Here is a 14,707-nt window from a genome sequence, read left to right as displayed (position 1 = left end):
ACCATCTCATCCATCCATCCGTCCCAGCGACACTCTTCCCCCTCCTCCCAACCAAACATACGCACGCGCGCCAGATATATAAAGATAGCACAACCAACAGCAACAGGAAATAGATCGGTAGGTAGGTCAGGTAGGTAGGTAGGTACGTAGACAGCAAGACAACTGGAATACAAAAAGAAACAAAACAGAGAAGACATCCCAAATCAGAAACATATCTCCCATCCGCCTTTCCATGCCATTCCTTTCCCCGCCATCCATCATGCTCCTCCCTTCCCATCCTCCATTCCCCCTCCTCCCCCCATTTCCCAAACCACCACAAGCCACCACTGCCAACAACACCCCAAGACCTAAACACAGCGTCTTCTTCTTTACTGTTTCCACTTTTCACCAACCAGACCGTTTGCCATAGCCAGGACGACGGACGACGGACGAAACCCTCCAAATCGAAGCCCACGCCGGAGAAAGAGAGCAGCAGCCGGGAGATGCATCGAGGACGTAGCTTGTCGAGAGATTTTGCTTTTTTGTCTTTTTTTGCCTCTTTTTTGATCTGTTTGTGGAAACCAACCCTGGCTGGCACAGAACGGGCACACCCCCCTCCTCTTAAAAAAAGGAGTACGAGAAGAAAAAACGGAGAAGTCGAAGACGATGAGAAAAAACAACAAAATAGTATAAATGGTTGTAATACAGCCACCGTCAAGACGAAGCCGAGGAAAACAAAGTTAAAACTATGATGCACAGAAAACGGGGGGAAGGGGGGCGTCGAGGGCGGCGGGTCATGAACCGGAAAAAGAAAAAAGGAAACGCCACGTCTGGGCGGGGGTTGTTTGCGTGGTGCTCCGCCACTTTGTATTTTTTTCAGTGCCAGTCAAGATTAGAGAATTCGGTTGGTATCGAAAACACGAAGCCAGGATAAATGATCGCGAAGCGTGCCGGGAGAAGAGGGTATTGGGTGAAGAATTGTCGTCATGACTTCGTCCGGCAAACGCCGTTGTCGTAGATTAAGCTGGTCGTGTTCCACCAAAGGAAAAATTAGAAGCAGTTGTAATGAGCACTCGATAATCCTTTCGTAGGCCGCGTGCGCGATCGTGTTATCCAGGAGGGCTACGTGATATCGGCAACCAGAAGGCGATTAATACGCCCAAATCTTGAGCTGTTCGGTTGTCAGTACATGGAATCGTTAAGACTACACCATCGACGGAAGGGCGGTTCCTTACGAAAGCATCCCAAGAACCCGTGCACAAACTTATGCCGTCATTCGACACGCCGAGACAGCTGACGCGGTTCTCGTGGCCCACAAGCGAGCCGACCTTCTCGCCCCGAGTAACATCCCAGACCTGTGATGGAAAATTTGTCAGCATGCTTGCAGGCACAACAAAACAGACTGCCCTGGAGAACGGGCCGGGCCGAACGTACCTTGCACTCGAAATCATCATAACCGGCGAACAGCAACCGACCAGAGACGGAGGTGGCGACGGAGGTAATTCCGCAGTTGATGGATTCCGACTAGAGAGAGGCGCGTCAGCATGGAGGTCAACTGCGAGGTTGGCTCGATTAGACATACCCCATAGAAGTTCAGCTCGCGATCGGCGCGGATATCGAAGAGGCGGCAAGTAGCATCGTCCGAGCCGGTGACGAAGGAGTGGCCGTCGGGGAAGAACTGGATGGCGTTGATATCGGACTCGTGGCCGGCGAAGGTCTGGACGGCCTTGCCAGCGCGGATATCCCAGAGCTTGGCGAACGCGTCGCAGGCACCCGAGATGAAGGTGTTTTGGTTCGTAGGGTTAAGGCTGATGCTCATGACGTCGCCGAGGTGGTCGGCGAACTCGACAACCTTAGAGCCGGTCTCGATATCCCACTTCATGCACGTCATGTCACCGGACGAGGTGATGATGCTCCGGTCGTTGATGAAGCGGCAGCACGACAGGTAGCCGGCGTGACCCGACAGCTCGCGGGCGACGCGGGTTGGACCGTCGCGGTTCTGGTTGAGGTTGTAGATGGAGCAGATGTTGTCGAGACCACCGCAGGCAACAAAGTTGCCGCTCGGGGCGTAGGCGCAGGTCATGACCCAGGATGAGCGCAGAGGAATGGCGTGGACCTTGTTTGTTGTGTAGGCATCCCAAATGATGAGCTTTCCATCCTGCGACGCCGACACGAGGTGCCTCCGGTCGGTCGACCAGTGCATAGCATAGATCTTCGCGAGATGGCCCTTGAGCGTCCTCTTGGTCCTCATCAGCTGGCTCTTGGGAATGGGTTCATGGGCCTGAGCCGCGACGGCGCGCACTGTGAAAGGGGTAATTCGTCAGTCGCCATTTCATTTCCGTCAATGTCGCGATGGAATTGGTTTTTTTCGGGCATCGCGAGGTAGATCGCGGCGGCGGTTGGCACTCACGCGTCGTGTCTGCGAGCTCCTCCTTTTTCCTCTTGATGCGGTCCTTGAGAGTCTCCGCCTCGCGACGGGCCTGCTGGATGCGGGCCTGCATCGCCTCGGGCGACACGTCGCTCGACCGGCCTGAATCCATCTCTCGTGGCTGCAGATGCGATGCGTGGGTAGAATTCGCAATTGGCGAGCGGAGCGCGGATGGGGGAGGCCGGCGATGGGCGAAGGTCGCGGAATTGAAGGATTCGATCGATGGAGATCGGGGTGGTGATGGTGTGGTTGGGTGGTGCGCGAAGCGAGTGAGAAGAGAAGCGTGAAAGGCGTGTGTGTGGTCAATGCTTGGGAGAACTACTACGGTGCGGCAAGGGGGGGATTGCTTTGCTGCCGGGAAATGACACTCGGGCCAAGTGGAGAGAGGGAGGGGGGTTTAGGAGGCGGCGAGTGGTCGATTGCGCGGAGATTCCGAGCGGCCGGAGCGTCGTCGTGCACTGACGACAAAAGAGGCTGACTTGAGGTATGAAGTGCGCCAAACAGCAAAACACCGCCGACTCGGGGCCTGATGCTGGTGGTGATGGCCAGGCTCGAGAGATGCAGGATGGATGAATCGGATGGTGAGTGAAGAGAGGAAGAGCTGGAGCAGCAGAGCCGGGAGACGGGACGGATCAATCAGTCGGACAGGGCAGGCAGGTCGTCGGTCGGCTGGAGGAAAAGGGACAGACAGACAGGCAAGCAGGCCAGGCCCCAGGCGGGTCTCGAGAGGCGGCCAGGAGAGAGGAAACAAAAAAGATTGGTGCAGCAACAGCTGGGAGCGCAGGGCCGAATGGTCGAACGGGGGTGGAAGGGCGGACGGGAGCTGGGGATTGCTGGGGACTGTAACCTTCAGTGGATTAGGTACCCTGGGAGGATGCCGATTGAGGAAAAGCGCGTTGCAACCCACAGGGTTCCGGCAATGCTTTGGTGGGCAGAGCAAGCGTCCTGTTCCTGAAGCTTTACCCAGCTTGCATGTGACGATGTTACGAAATCTCGGGGAGGAGTTGGCGATTTTTTTTTCAACTTTTTGTTGACTTGGGAAATATCAATTGATGCAGCAGAAGTTTTGGTTTCTTTTACTACTACTCTGTTCTCGGGCCAGGCGCGGTCCCCCTTAGGTTCCTCGAGCTGCACTAGCATTTTGAGATGGATGTCGGGTCCAAGTGGGTTTCCGTCTGCACAATCCGTCCTTGACCTGATTTGACAAGCTGCAAAGAAAGAAAAGCGACCGGTGCCAAGCCGCTCCCTCCTGCGTCTCTCCTGCAGCCGGACCCAGCCGGACCCAAGCGGACCCACGCACGGACCGACCCCCAATTTCGTCTCCCCGAACTCCAATCGCGATTTCAAAGTCGCATCCTCACTCGTCGACTTCAAAAACCTCAAAACGCCCCAACCGATGGCGGGATGAAAAAGCAAGCGTTTTGAAACAATGTCGACGTCAAAATGCAGACGGCGAAGGAGGCTTCATGATGGCGTCTCTGGCTGGCAAGGGGAGGGGAGGGGCAGGGTTAGGTAGGAGGCCTGCGATGCTCTTCGACCACCTTGTCGAGCAAGTAGCACAGCGTGCTTACGGGAACTTCTTCAAATCATCCATCCATTCATCCCGACGGCACCTCAGACCTAAGTATCGACCAACAACCTGCCTCTGGTTGTTCGGAAGAAGTCCAGAAAGGAGCTGAAGCGAGAATGCCCACCACCCCCAACGTGCAACCTTTCGTGCCGCGTTCTTCGGGAACGCGTCTGTTAGCGGCGCTACTGTACCTGCGCCGAAAGCCCCTGAGATCGGCAGCCGTTTCCGCCGGTTCCACCAGCCGAGGCCGTGGAAACTTTTCCACTGTCCGCATTTCAAGCGAAACCAATTGACCACCATCGTAAGAAGACGACGCCGGTTGAAGGGGGCCGGCAAGCTCCGGCTTTCTTCGCCTGCCCATGGCCCGGCCCGGTACGCGCCGTTTGGGGAATGATATAGCTCTCGGGTCTGATAGGAGTGCTGAGGACCTGGGTCCGTACGGAGTACCTATGAGCGTTTGTGATGTAATTCTTCATGTGCGCCCAATCGAGTGTTCTCCTCTTCCATACTGTATGGATCTGCGAGATCTCCCTCAAGGATCCAGCAGGATGGCGCGTCTCGGGTCAAGCCCCGGATGCTGACGGAGCTGCGGACACGGACGGGTATTTCCTCAGATTTCACCAACCTGCGACGGGACACAACCACAACCCAATCCTGAGTGCATGATCAGTCCAGGTTGCCTTCACAAGCCGGCTCCAGACTGTACTTTGTAGTTCCAAGCACCTGGTGCTCGAAATATTGCCTCGATATGATGCAGTGCTAAATATAAACCTGAAAAGCTGCTCAGCCTGGTTATCTCGAGCCGCAGAGTTCCCTCCCGTCCGCCGGGGAGACTTGGAAACCATTACTCACACTGTCACCAGGAGAGGTTCACTAGCTCCCATCATCCCACTCCGACGGGGTCTGCGTTTTGTCATACTCTGACACATCCAACAACACAAAGTCAGTCACAACCGAGAGAAGCGACGTCACACCATCCGCATTCACCTAGTGATTTGCTACTTTTACTCTCAACACTCGCTTGCGCGACTAACTACCTAAGCCAGAAATCACCCTCGGGTCTAGTCTGGACAGGCCTAGGTGTAGGCGCGGTCGAGAGGTTTATGTACATGCTCACTACAAGGAAAAACATCATGAAAGCGAGTGCGCGTCTCAAAGAAAATGAATGTCGCGAACTCGTCGTTTTCCCCCCTCTTGCTCGACCATCCAGAGGCCATGACGTAGGAAATCAGATCATTTATAAAGAGGGCATCAACTTTCCGTCCATCCAGTCATTTTTTCGTGCGTGTTGTATCAAGCCAAAGTGCCATCCTCCTCTTCTTTCACCTTCCTAAGAAACCCGCAAGAACGCCATACTCTAGCAGCCATTCACCCACAGAGTCAATGAGAGCAGAGAGAGAAATATCAATCAACGGCAACACCCTCCCCTTAGAAGTGTCCATGCATCCCCGGCGGGTGGGCATCGAGATCGACAGTCTCGAGCTGGCGGCGCTGGTGCGCGCTGCGCTGGACGAGGTTGCCGAAGAAGCGGAGGGCGTCGCTGCTCTCCTTGCGCACCTTGACGGTGGCCTCGCGGCGCGAGTCGAGCTGGTCGACGGAGCGTTGCAGGCCCACGCGCAGCGAGTTGGCCGGGATGAGCAGCACCTTGCGGACCGTGTTGGAGATGCGGTGGCTGTTGGCGTGCACGTAGTCCATAGCCTCGAGCTGTGACGCGATCTTGGCGCTGAGCCGGTGCGGCAGCGAGTGCGGGATCTGGTTGAGCACGTAATACACCATGGCGGCAGCTGTTGGGGGAGTTCGAGTTAGACCAGGAATGGTTGACGAAATAAGGGGGATGGCAATAGGAATGTACCTGCTACGATAACGCCGGGGATGATGAGCTTGCGCATATTATCGTTCCCGAGCAACTGAGCCGCGCGAAGGGCAATGTTCATCTGGCCGTAGCTGCTGACGACGCCAGTACCGACAACACCTGCCACGGTAAGGGCCATGCCGGCCTTTTCCTCCCGCTGCAGGAGCGTCGACCAGTCGACGAAGTCCCAGAATTCTGTGGCAATATCAACCTGACGGGCGAGGGCGTGCTTCTTGCCCTGGAACATGACGTCCGACTTGAAGTTGAGATTCTCGTATTCGTTGCCGAGATGGAGGAGGCCGAGCTGCTTGATCATGTTGACACCTGAGACAGTCTTGCTGCGGGCATACTCTTCGCAATGCACAACCGACGCCGCGATCCTCGAGAGCATCGCTTCCTTGAGATCGTCGGCGTACTGGAAGGCGCTGAAGAGACCTGGATACGGAATTCCGAGGTTGTCCTTGCCAGCCCGGGCGATGGCCTTGTTGATGGTCGACCGCGAGTAGTCGTATACGTCCTTGCACGTCGCCTCGATGGTGTGGTCAATCTTCTCGCTAACCTCCGACCTTGCCCGCTTGGTCGTCTCGAGTTGCGGCTCAAGCTCCTGCAGCTCCCTGGTGACACGGTCAAGCTCACCCTGGGCAACCTCGGTGTTGACAGTGGCCAAAACATTCAAGTCGTTGAGGATGTTCATGAGGTAGGTTTTAGCCGGGGCCAGCTTGGACCGCGCACGCTTTTCCAGAACGAATCTGCGAAGCGACTGCTCGAGGGCCGAAAAGTCTCGCTGCATCTCTTTGGCCTTGCCCTTGCCCTTCGGGTCATCATCACCCGGGTCATCAAAACCTCCGCCGCTTGAGCTGCCCGATCCGCTTCCGCCGGGGCCCCCAGGCGGAGCGGGCGCCATCGGGATGGCAGCGCTCGATACAAAGTGCACGAGCTCGCCGGCTTCCTTGTAAGTCGCAGGGCTCAATGCCCTGATCTGGTTGAGGATGAGTTTCTGGCATCGGTCTTTGTCCCGGATGGCATCGTAGCCGTTGACAACGATGAACAAGTACGCCTTTTCTGCAGCCGCCGCCCTGATGAACTCGGTCGAGGTCTGCGTGAAGTGGTTGCTGGCGGAAACGACAAAGACGACAACATCGATTTCCTCTTGGCGGGCAAAGATGGCTGTTGTCTTGGTAGTGTCCATGTTGAGACCGGGGGCGTCGATCAGCGCAATGTCCACGACACCGTTGTTGAGCAGCGACTCGTCGACAGTCCGGACGTCCTTGACGTAAACCTTGCACTGCATATACAAGGTGTTGTCGACGACAATCTTTTCCAGGTCCTGGAGTGGGTAGACATCGTAGGTGGTCTCGTCGTGCCTGTTGTAAATAGCATCCTTGTGTACGGCGTGCACCTCCTCGATGCCGTAGTTCTCGCGCGCATCAAGCACCTCGCAGAAGATGCTGGTGCAGGGTTGCTGGTCTTCCGGGAGAATCTTTCGCCGAAGCAGGGCGTTGCAGAAGGTCGACTTGCCCGCGTTGAGATCACCTGTCACAAGGACTTTGCTGGAGGTGTCCTCGATGCGTTCCCGGAGCGACTGGAGGTGCCGGATGCTGGACTGGATCTTTCCATCAAGCAAGGAGGCGATGGACGCCTTTTCCAGGGAGTGCACCAATTCGGCTTGATGTAGGTTTCCAAGCTTGAGATCCAGCTTCAAAACCGAGAATTCCTGGGCGATCTGCGGGGTGATAAGCCGCGGTTCACTACCCGTCGTCCTGCCTTCAGCCATCCTGCTCGATTCTGGTTGGATGTCTTCAGGCATGGTCATGGCCCGCCGGAGCATGGGAGACGGCGAGTCGAATGACGAAAAGTCGCCGCTCGCTGTGTATGAATGGCGGATGCCCGGCCTCGGGCTCGAAGGAGCATCGAGCGCGGCGCGCTGGACGGAGGGGTAGTGGGCCGGCCATACTGCGTTCTTTTCTTGGAGTTCCCTCAGAAGCTCGACGACAGCGGTGATGGCACGACCAAGGGTTGCTCGGTGCTGGTTGTACCAGAGCTGGTGGACAGCACCAGCCTGGGCGCGGTGGTCGGGAGCGGGGGTTGAGGAAGAAGACGCCGCAAAGGGACGGACCGGCTGGTCGGGGTGGGTAGCGGCGTCCCACGGAGATGTGTGACTATGTGCGGCCATGGAGGGGCCAACTTCGTCGCCAGCGATGCTGCCGCCGTATCCAGAGTCTTGCTCAAGCATGGCCTGAAGCTGAGAGGCGTATTGGGATGAGCCGGTGCCAACGGTCATGTATGCTGGGGGATTCGACGTGACCGGGGGGTATGGCGAGGTTTGGCGGGTTGGGCTGCTGGCGCCGGTAGGGCTGGCTGGGCCGGCATCGTCATTGCCACTGGGATTCCTCCTCGCCCCCTTGGCCTTGCCCTTGCCCTTGGGCGAGAAGTAGTCCTGGCTCATTGCGGTTGGTTCGCCGTGCTAGTCGGTCGAGCGGAGGGGAATTAAGGGAAATCACTCAAAACGTGGTCATAGTCAAGGCGAGAGATCGTGTGTTGTCGAGGTCTTCGGGGGCTGCTTTGAAGCATGATTTTGGGACGAAGTTTGGCACGAGCGAGCCGGTAAAAACGCGCCACTTGCCGAGCCAAGAGGGCCAAGATCGGAGGGGCCGCTGTGTGACCTCATTGGCTCCGATATCTATCCCAGAGATATGTACGTAGCGAGTTTCCTAGTAGGCAATGCAGGTATCGAGGCGGTCATGTGCTTGGTTGTGGTGGGGCTGCAGCGGAATCACCCCTGGCTCCGCCAACGTCAGCGTTCCCTGGACACCTGCCTTGACCCCAATGCTGCAGCTTGTCACAGAGGCGCTTGTGTTCCAGTTTGTTGCCTTGCTCGACTTGACGGGCTTGACGAAATACTGCGACAACAACCGGTCCTGTCGAAACAATTCTGCTTGCGCTCACGCAGCCCTCTTCTTGATGACTATCGCATATTGAGAGACGCCAAATTTCGAAATACACGCTGCAACCCCGGCACCATGAATGTACGCAATACCAACCAAACTCCAGGCGGCTGTAGAGAGCCTCGCGCTGACGTCGTTCGACCTAGATCTTAGAATGGGCCTTCGGCAAGCGCATCACGCCGGCCGAGCGCCTGCGCAAGAACCAGCGCCTCCTCGACAAGGCCATCCGCGAGCTCGATCAGCAGCGTGTGAAGCTTGAGAAGCAAGAGAAGACGCTTATCGCCCAGATCCGCCAGAGCGCGCAAAAGGGCCAGATGGGTGCTTGCAAGGTTCAGGCAAAGGACTTGGTTCGCACCAGGAGGTGGGAGAGCCTGAGACGGTTTGACCCTCGAATTGGGCCGCGTCTGACAGTTTGATCTAGGTACATCGAGAAGTTCTACAGCATGCGGAGTCAACTCCAAAAAGTCTCCCTCCGTCTCCAGGTCGGTGCTCTCTCAGCTAGCACATGTATCTCTCGAAGCGGGCCGCTAACATTGCTCCGACTTCCAGACATACCGGACAAATGAACAGATGATGCAGGCCATGAAGGGCGCCACGATGGCGCTCGGCAGCATGAATCGTACAATGAACCTTCCTTCCCTTCAGCGCATCGCCATGGAGTTCGAACGCGAGAACGACATTATGGAGCAACGCCAGGAAATGATGGACGATGCCATTGACGATGCGATGGATGTGGGGCTTGAAGAAGAGGGAGACGAGGTGGTGGAACAAGTCCTCGAGGAGATCGGCGTGGATCTGAGTCAAGCGGTAGGTGATTTGGCAAGCTCTTGTTGCGTCCACCAACTAACCATGGATCCGTTTACAGCTAGGCGAGACGCCTTCGGGATTGCAAACGGCAACGGTGCCGGAGACTCGGATTGCCCAAGCGATCGGCGGCGGAGGGACCGACCCTGGCGACGATGACCTCCAGGCTCGCCTCGACAGCCTGAGGAAATAGAGGGCCACCCAACGCCGTGGAGCACGACCACCCGGCTACCAAAATACCTGCACATATTGTTTGTTTCAAACTCAACGATGAACCCTCCGGCAGGGTTATATTTGCCACGCGCCGTTCCACTGACCAGATATCCAAAGCGTCATGGCGAACAAGGGCTCATTTCTGATATGGCAACGTTCTGGGGGAGGGTAATTGTACTTGCTTACGAAACCGCGGGATGGAGGAGTTTGGGTACTGTGGATTTCATTGTGTTTGTATGGTCCGGCGTTTTCAGCGTCATGTTGGGTTTTTGACAGATGGATGCTTGGGAGGTCAGACATACCGAGGTATTCTTTCGAACGCCGAAGGAGGCCTCCTTGAAGCCCTCCGCTCGTATGATGGAGACTGTTGGCCACAACCCTGTGTGTGGGCTGTTGCTCAAATACCCTACCAATTGTGTGACCCAGCTTTTGATCCCAAGATGAATGATGCCTACATTTTCTTGCTTGGGTATGGACGATTTTTTGACCTGTTATGCTGTGGCCACGCCTCTTCCTCGCTGTTGTTTTTAGCAATATTGTTGAGCAACGATGCGTGTTTTGGAGCAGACACATGAACAATGTCCCTTTGTCAAGCTCCATCTTCAGACATTAAACGCAACGGTATTGTTGGCAACATGGGAAATGGGTGTAAGTGTCCCGTGTAGGACGAGAGTGATATAGACAAATGCATCGCCATTTTGGGATCCATGGAACCTTCAAGCCCAAGCGGATGGGTCAGGTTGTGCAGCGCAACGGGTGTTCCAGGCCCTAGCTTGCGGGTTAGGAGGGGCGTTAAAAAGTGGGTTCCAGTGTGACAGAGGGGAAAGAAATCCCCATTGGCTTCATCGGTCAGCGAAAGCTTGTAATTCGGCGCCCTCTGCGACGCCGATCGGGTCGCAAAGCCAACCCACTGCCTTGTCTGCCCAAGATTCTGCCACATGTAAGTAGTTCACACAACATCGCAGGTACCCATCATTACTGCCCTGCACTGCCCCCCAACAGCCGTCGTAGGTGTCCAGGCTGAGGGATTCAGGGGTCTGGTCCTTGATTTTGGTTGTCTCTGGGATTACATCATCACGGCGCTTAAGACCCCTCATCCCGCTCTCGACTCAACCAAAGACCTGACCCTCCCACCCCTGGCACCACCCAGCGCGTGCTCCCGCCTGACCATCCATCCACGCTGCAGCATAGCGCCCAGACACCAAAGCCTGAACATATCTGACATAAACTGCGTTGCGCCGACTGAGAGTTTCGTCCGCTTTTTCGTCCGAGCGAAACAACGGAGGGAGGCCAACAACGAAGCGGTTCAACTTGACGCTACAGGGCCGCTCTACGTTTCAACACCCACGAAAGCCGGTTTATCGACTGGGCCGCCAGTTTTCGACCGACCAACTTCACCAAACCTCGATATCTTGAACGATCTCTGTCCGCGGAACGACTCCGTACCCGCCGGCGACCGCATCCCCGTCAACACTCTTCACGAACAACTCCTTCATAACAACAACTGTCCTTCCCGACAACCAACCTGGCAGGTCGAAAGCGGCTCAGTCTCTCCGCTCAAGGAGGCTTGCTGAATAGGATGTTTGGCGGCAGCTCGGGCTCGGGACCCTCGAAGTCCGAGTCCCCAAACTCCGACTCCAAGGACAAGGCCGGCAGAAAGTCGCCGTCGCCAGAGAAGGACGCCGGCGGCGCGGGGCGCAAAACCCCACCTCCCGGCAGCGCCGAGAAGCGGAGCGGGAACAGCAGTCCGACGGGCTCGGGCAGCCCGACAGACCAGAAGAAACGCCGGAGCAGCGGGGTGAGCGGCAAGGCCAGCAGCCTGATTGCCCAAGCCAAAAACACTCTCTTCTCACAAGCTGGGAATCGCGGCAGCAGCGATTTGGGTGCTGACTCCAAGCCCTCGAACCAGACTCCGTTGCAGAAGCTCGGCAAGCAGGACCAGGCCCTCACCGTGCCCCAGGGCCAACATAACAATGCCGCCGGCGAGTCGCTTCCCGGCCCGCGATCGACCTTCCGCGTGGGCGTCTGGGAGGACAGGAACAAGAAATGCCGGCGCACCATGGAGGATACTCATGCCTTCCTCTACAACTTCCTCCACACTCCAGCCCCTGTCATCGGCGCCGACAGCAACAACCAGGCGGCTTTGGCAATAGCAGAGGCAGGTGAAAGTCAGGGCGGTGTGCAGGAGCAGGAGATGATCGAGACCGACAACGGGTACTTTGCCATCTTCGACGGACACGCAGGTACCTTTGCGGCCGACTGGTGCGGCAAGAAACTGCATCTCATTTTGGAGGAGATGATCAAGAAGAGCCCCAACACGCCGATGCCCGAACTCCTCGACCAAACATTCACGGCGGTGGACGCGCAGCTGGAGAAGCTTCCGCTCAAGAACAGCGGCTGCACAGCTGCCATCGCCGTACTGCGCTGGGAGGACCGTGTGCCGAGCAGTTTGTCTGCGACGGGTTCGCAGGCCATCGCTCCCGCTCTCGCCAAGGCAGCTGAAGAGGCAGCAAAATCGGACGAGCTGTTATCGCAGGCGGCAGCGGAAGCAGCTCACGCGAAGCTCCGGAGCGTCGCGACGCGTCAGCGCGTCCTGTATACGGCAAATGTTGGCGACGCCCGTATCATCCTCTGCCGCCAAGGCAAAGCGCTGCGGCTGTCGTACGACCACAAGGGCAGCGACGAGAATGAGGGGCGGCGCATACAAAACGCCGGCGGGTTGATCCTCAACAACCGCGTCAACGGCGTGCTCGCCGTCACACGTGCCCTGGGTGACAGCTATATGAAAGATTTGGTGACGGGCCATCCTTACACGACCGAGACGGTCATCCAGCCCGAACTCGATGAGTTCATTCTCATCGCATGCGATGGGGTAAGTGGACGGCGACGGCCCTCATATTGTTTACTGATACTAATGATTGTATCTACAGCTCTGGGACGTTTGCACCGATCAGGAAGCCATCGACCTGGTGCGCGACATCCAAGATCCCCAGGCCGCCGCAAAGCTTCTTGTGGACCACGCCTTGTCGCGCTTCAGCACTGACAACCTCTCGTGCATGGTCATCCGCTTCGACCGCGAGGCGCTGCTCGAAATCCAGAACAACAAAGACCGCGCCATCGGCGTAGAGGGAGACGCCCCCTCGTCCGCCGCGGCGACCTCCGCGAAGGTCGGGGTCAGCGAGACCGAAAAGATCGTCAACGCCGCGAGAGCCAGGAATGCCGAGGGCAGTGAGTCGCCCCTCGGCGTGTCGGCGAGCAACAGCGGGAGGGGCCATGACGCCGGAACGCCGCCGCCGCCACCTACGACTAATCAAGGTGGTGCCACGGCTGGTGGTGAGAACGCGGGGTTCGTGCCGACGGTTCTCGAGGGGCCGGTTGAAGAGGAGCCGGCGTCGATAAACGACGACAGCCCTCTGGCTTCTTCTGGTGATGGTAAGATGGATGTGGACTCGACGACCGCAGGCGCGGACAGCGCGGAGGCAAAGGACAAAGGCAACTAGAAGTCGCGATTGGCTTTATCTTCGTTGCTGCGTGGGAAGATTGCGTCGTCTTCGCTCGGGAAGAGGAAGTGCCAGGAGAGATGTAAGTAACAGGTCTGGGAGTACCTACCTAGTTGCTGGGTTGGATTGGCTATGGGAAGACGGGACCATTGCGCCGCTATGTTGGAGGGATTTGCCTTTGAAGATCCGTATAGGTTTGGAATTGGGCGCGGGGGGGGAAAGGATGGAGTGGTGGTTTGCTCTTGGAGGTTGAGTCTTAGCCCTATCTTTTTAAACATCGCTTGGTCATGTCATGCCAGATTTGGGAGGGCAAGACGGGTGAGGATAACGTCCGGCATTGCCTTTCCCAGCAGCAAGATATGAACGCTCGATTCCGCCGGCTCTCCAATCTTGTGAGAAGGACTACCACATATCTGCTTCCCTGGCTGCTGTGCTGTTTGTGTTGCTGTCGTCGATATGGGAATGCCCTCTTTTTGAAGACAACTAACTCAGGTATGTGCACCTTTCAGAAGACGACTGTGGTGACGGAAACTATGTTCGATGATGCGACATCGATCGGCAACGAGCTCCCGAACGGAGGAACACGACATACTAGTTTGCCAGATTTGTTCTCATCCATTACAGTGTAGTGTTCCCCGTAGGATTACTATATCAAGTAAACTCGGCGTGGCTTGGGTCAAAGCGCTGAAGCACATAGTTCCAGTGGCGAGAGGGACCAATGTGACATGGTGGTCACGACTAGAGGGTCCCGAGAGAAATGGTTGGAGGGAAACCTATGGGATGGTGTGGTACTCCGTATCCTATAGTAGTTCTGTGCGGGGAGCCAAACGGATGGTGTGGTGGGTGCGCGTGCGTGCAGGTGCTTGCATTCCTGCTCCCGCAAGTTGTTGAACCGTCTGACAAGAGGAATGCCTTTGTTCAGCCGGACAGACGTAGTTACTCTATGTATACGGAGTTGTGGACGACTTGAGAAATCTACACCCACACTCTGAAGCCTCAGATTTTATGTGCTGAGAGATGTGCGACTCGGGGAAATTAGGATGTCGCCATGGCGGTTCTGGCGAATTCAACTTTGAAATTGCTGTTGTTCTGGTTGATTTGGGTGCAACCCGGTTTCCTGACAGAGTTGGATGAAACGCAGCTTCAAGATGGTGGGGCATCCCGAACGGGGTTAGCCCGGATTCTCCACGGTGGGGCATCGAAAGAGAGAACTTCCCGTTTTGTGTGGGTCTCTCGCAACGGCCCTGCTGGGACAATGCTCAGTATTGCGGACGTGTTGGCGGGAAGCATGAACGAGATAATAAGGTTACAGAGTATGGTACTTGGAATTCATGCTGCTGGACTCGCTCGTGTGGTTTTCGCCATGCAGATTCGACTGCAGGCGGCCGGACGCATTCTCTGGGGTCACGCTTGCAG

The 14,707-nt window shown here is 56.7% G+C and overlaps 5 protein-coding genes across 5 annotated transcripts; 3 read left to right on the top strand and 2 right to left on the bottom strand.

Moving 5' to 3' along the window:
- Nucleotides 1-1,129: 1,129 nt before the first annotated feature.
- On the bottom strand, nt 1,130-2,519 carry VTJ04DRAFT_1164 (uncharacterized protein; the record flags this gene model as incomplete). Its single annotated transcript, XM_069358822.1, has 5 exons — nt 1,130-1,150; nt 1,215-1,334; nt 1,414-1,503; nt 1,562-2,280; nt 2,390-2,519. 5 exons carry the CDS (start codon nt 2,517-2,519, stop codon nt 1,130-1,132), a joined length of 1,080 nt encoding a protein of 359 aa, XP_069223773.1.
- A 1,817-nt stretch (nt 2,520-4,336) lies between these two features.
- Nucleotides 4,337-5,311, top strand: VTJ04DRAFT_1163 (uncharacterized protein; the record flags this gene model as incomplete). Its single annotated transcript, XM_069358821.1, has 2 exons — nt 4,337-4,432; nt 5,024-5,311. The coding sequence occupies 2 exons, from the start codon at nt 4,337-4,339 to the stop codon at nt 5,309-5,311; spliced, it is 384 nt and encodes a 127-aa protein (XP_069223772.1).
- Nucleotides 5,312-5,405: 94 nt separating this feature from the next.
- On the bottom strand, nt 5,406-8,275 carry VTJ04DRAFT_1162 (uncharacterized protein; the record flags this gene model as incomplete). Its single annotated transcript, XM_069358820.1, has 2 exons — nt 5,406-5,761; nt 5,830-8,275. The coding sequence occupies 2 exons, from the start codon at nt 8,273-8,275 to the stop codon at nt 5,406-5,408; spliced, it is 2,802 nt and encodes a 933-aa protein (XP_069223771.1).
- Nucleotides 8,276-8,849: 574 nt separating this feature from the next.
- On the top strand, nt 8,850-9,771 carry VTJ04DRAFT_1161 (uncharacterized protein; the record flags this gene model as incomplete). Its single annotated transcript, XM_069358819.1, has 5 exons — nt 8,850-8,855; nt 8,921-9,135; nt 9,196-9,256; nt 9,324-9,581; nt 9,640-9,771. 5 exons carry the CDS (start codon nt 8,850-8,852, stop codon nt 9,769-9,771), a joined length of 672 nt encoding a protein of 223 aa, XP_069223770.1.
- Nucleotides 9,772-11,370: 1,599 nt separating this feature from the next.
- Nucleotides 11,371-13,291, top strand: VTJ04DRAFT_1160 (uncharacterized protein; the record flags this gene model as incomplete). Its single annotated transcript, XM_069358818.1, has 2 exons — nt 11,371-12,663; nt 12,722-13,291. The coding sequence occupies 2 exons, from the start codon at nt 11,371-11,373 to the stop codon at nt 13,289-13,291; spliced, it is 1,863 nt and encodes a 620-aa protein (XP_069223769.1).
- Nucleotides 13,292-14,707: the final 1,416 nt, after the last annotated feature.

The sequence above is a fragment of the Mycothermus thermophilus genome (genome assembly GCF_041956435.1).
Source record: "Mycothermus thermophilus strain CBS 625.91 unplaced genomic scaffold VTJ04scaffold_1, whole genome shotgun sequence".
NCBI classification, from domain to species: Eukaryota; Fungi; Ascomycota; class Sordariomycetes; order Sordariales; family Chaetomiaceae; genus Mycothermus; species Mycothermus thermophilus.
This window is presented reverse-complemented; position numbering and strand designations above follow the sequence as displayed.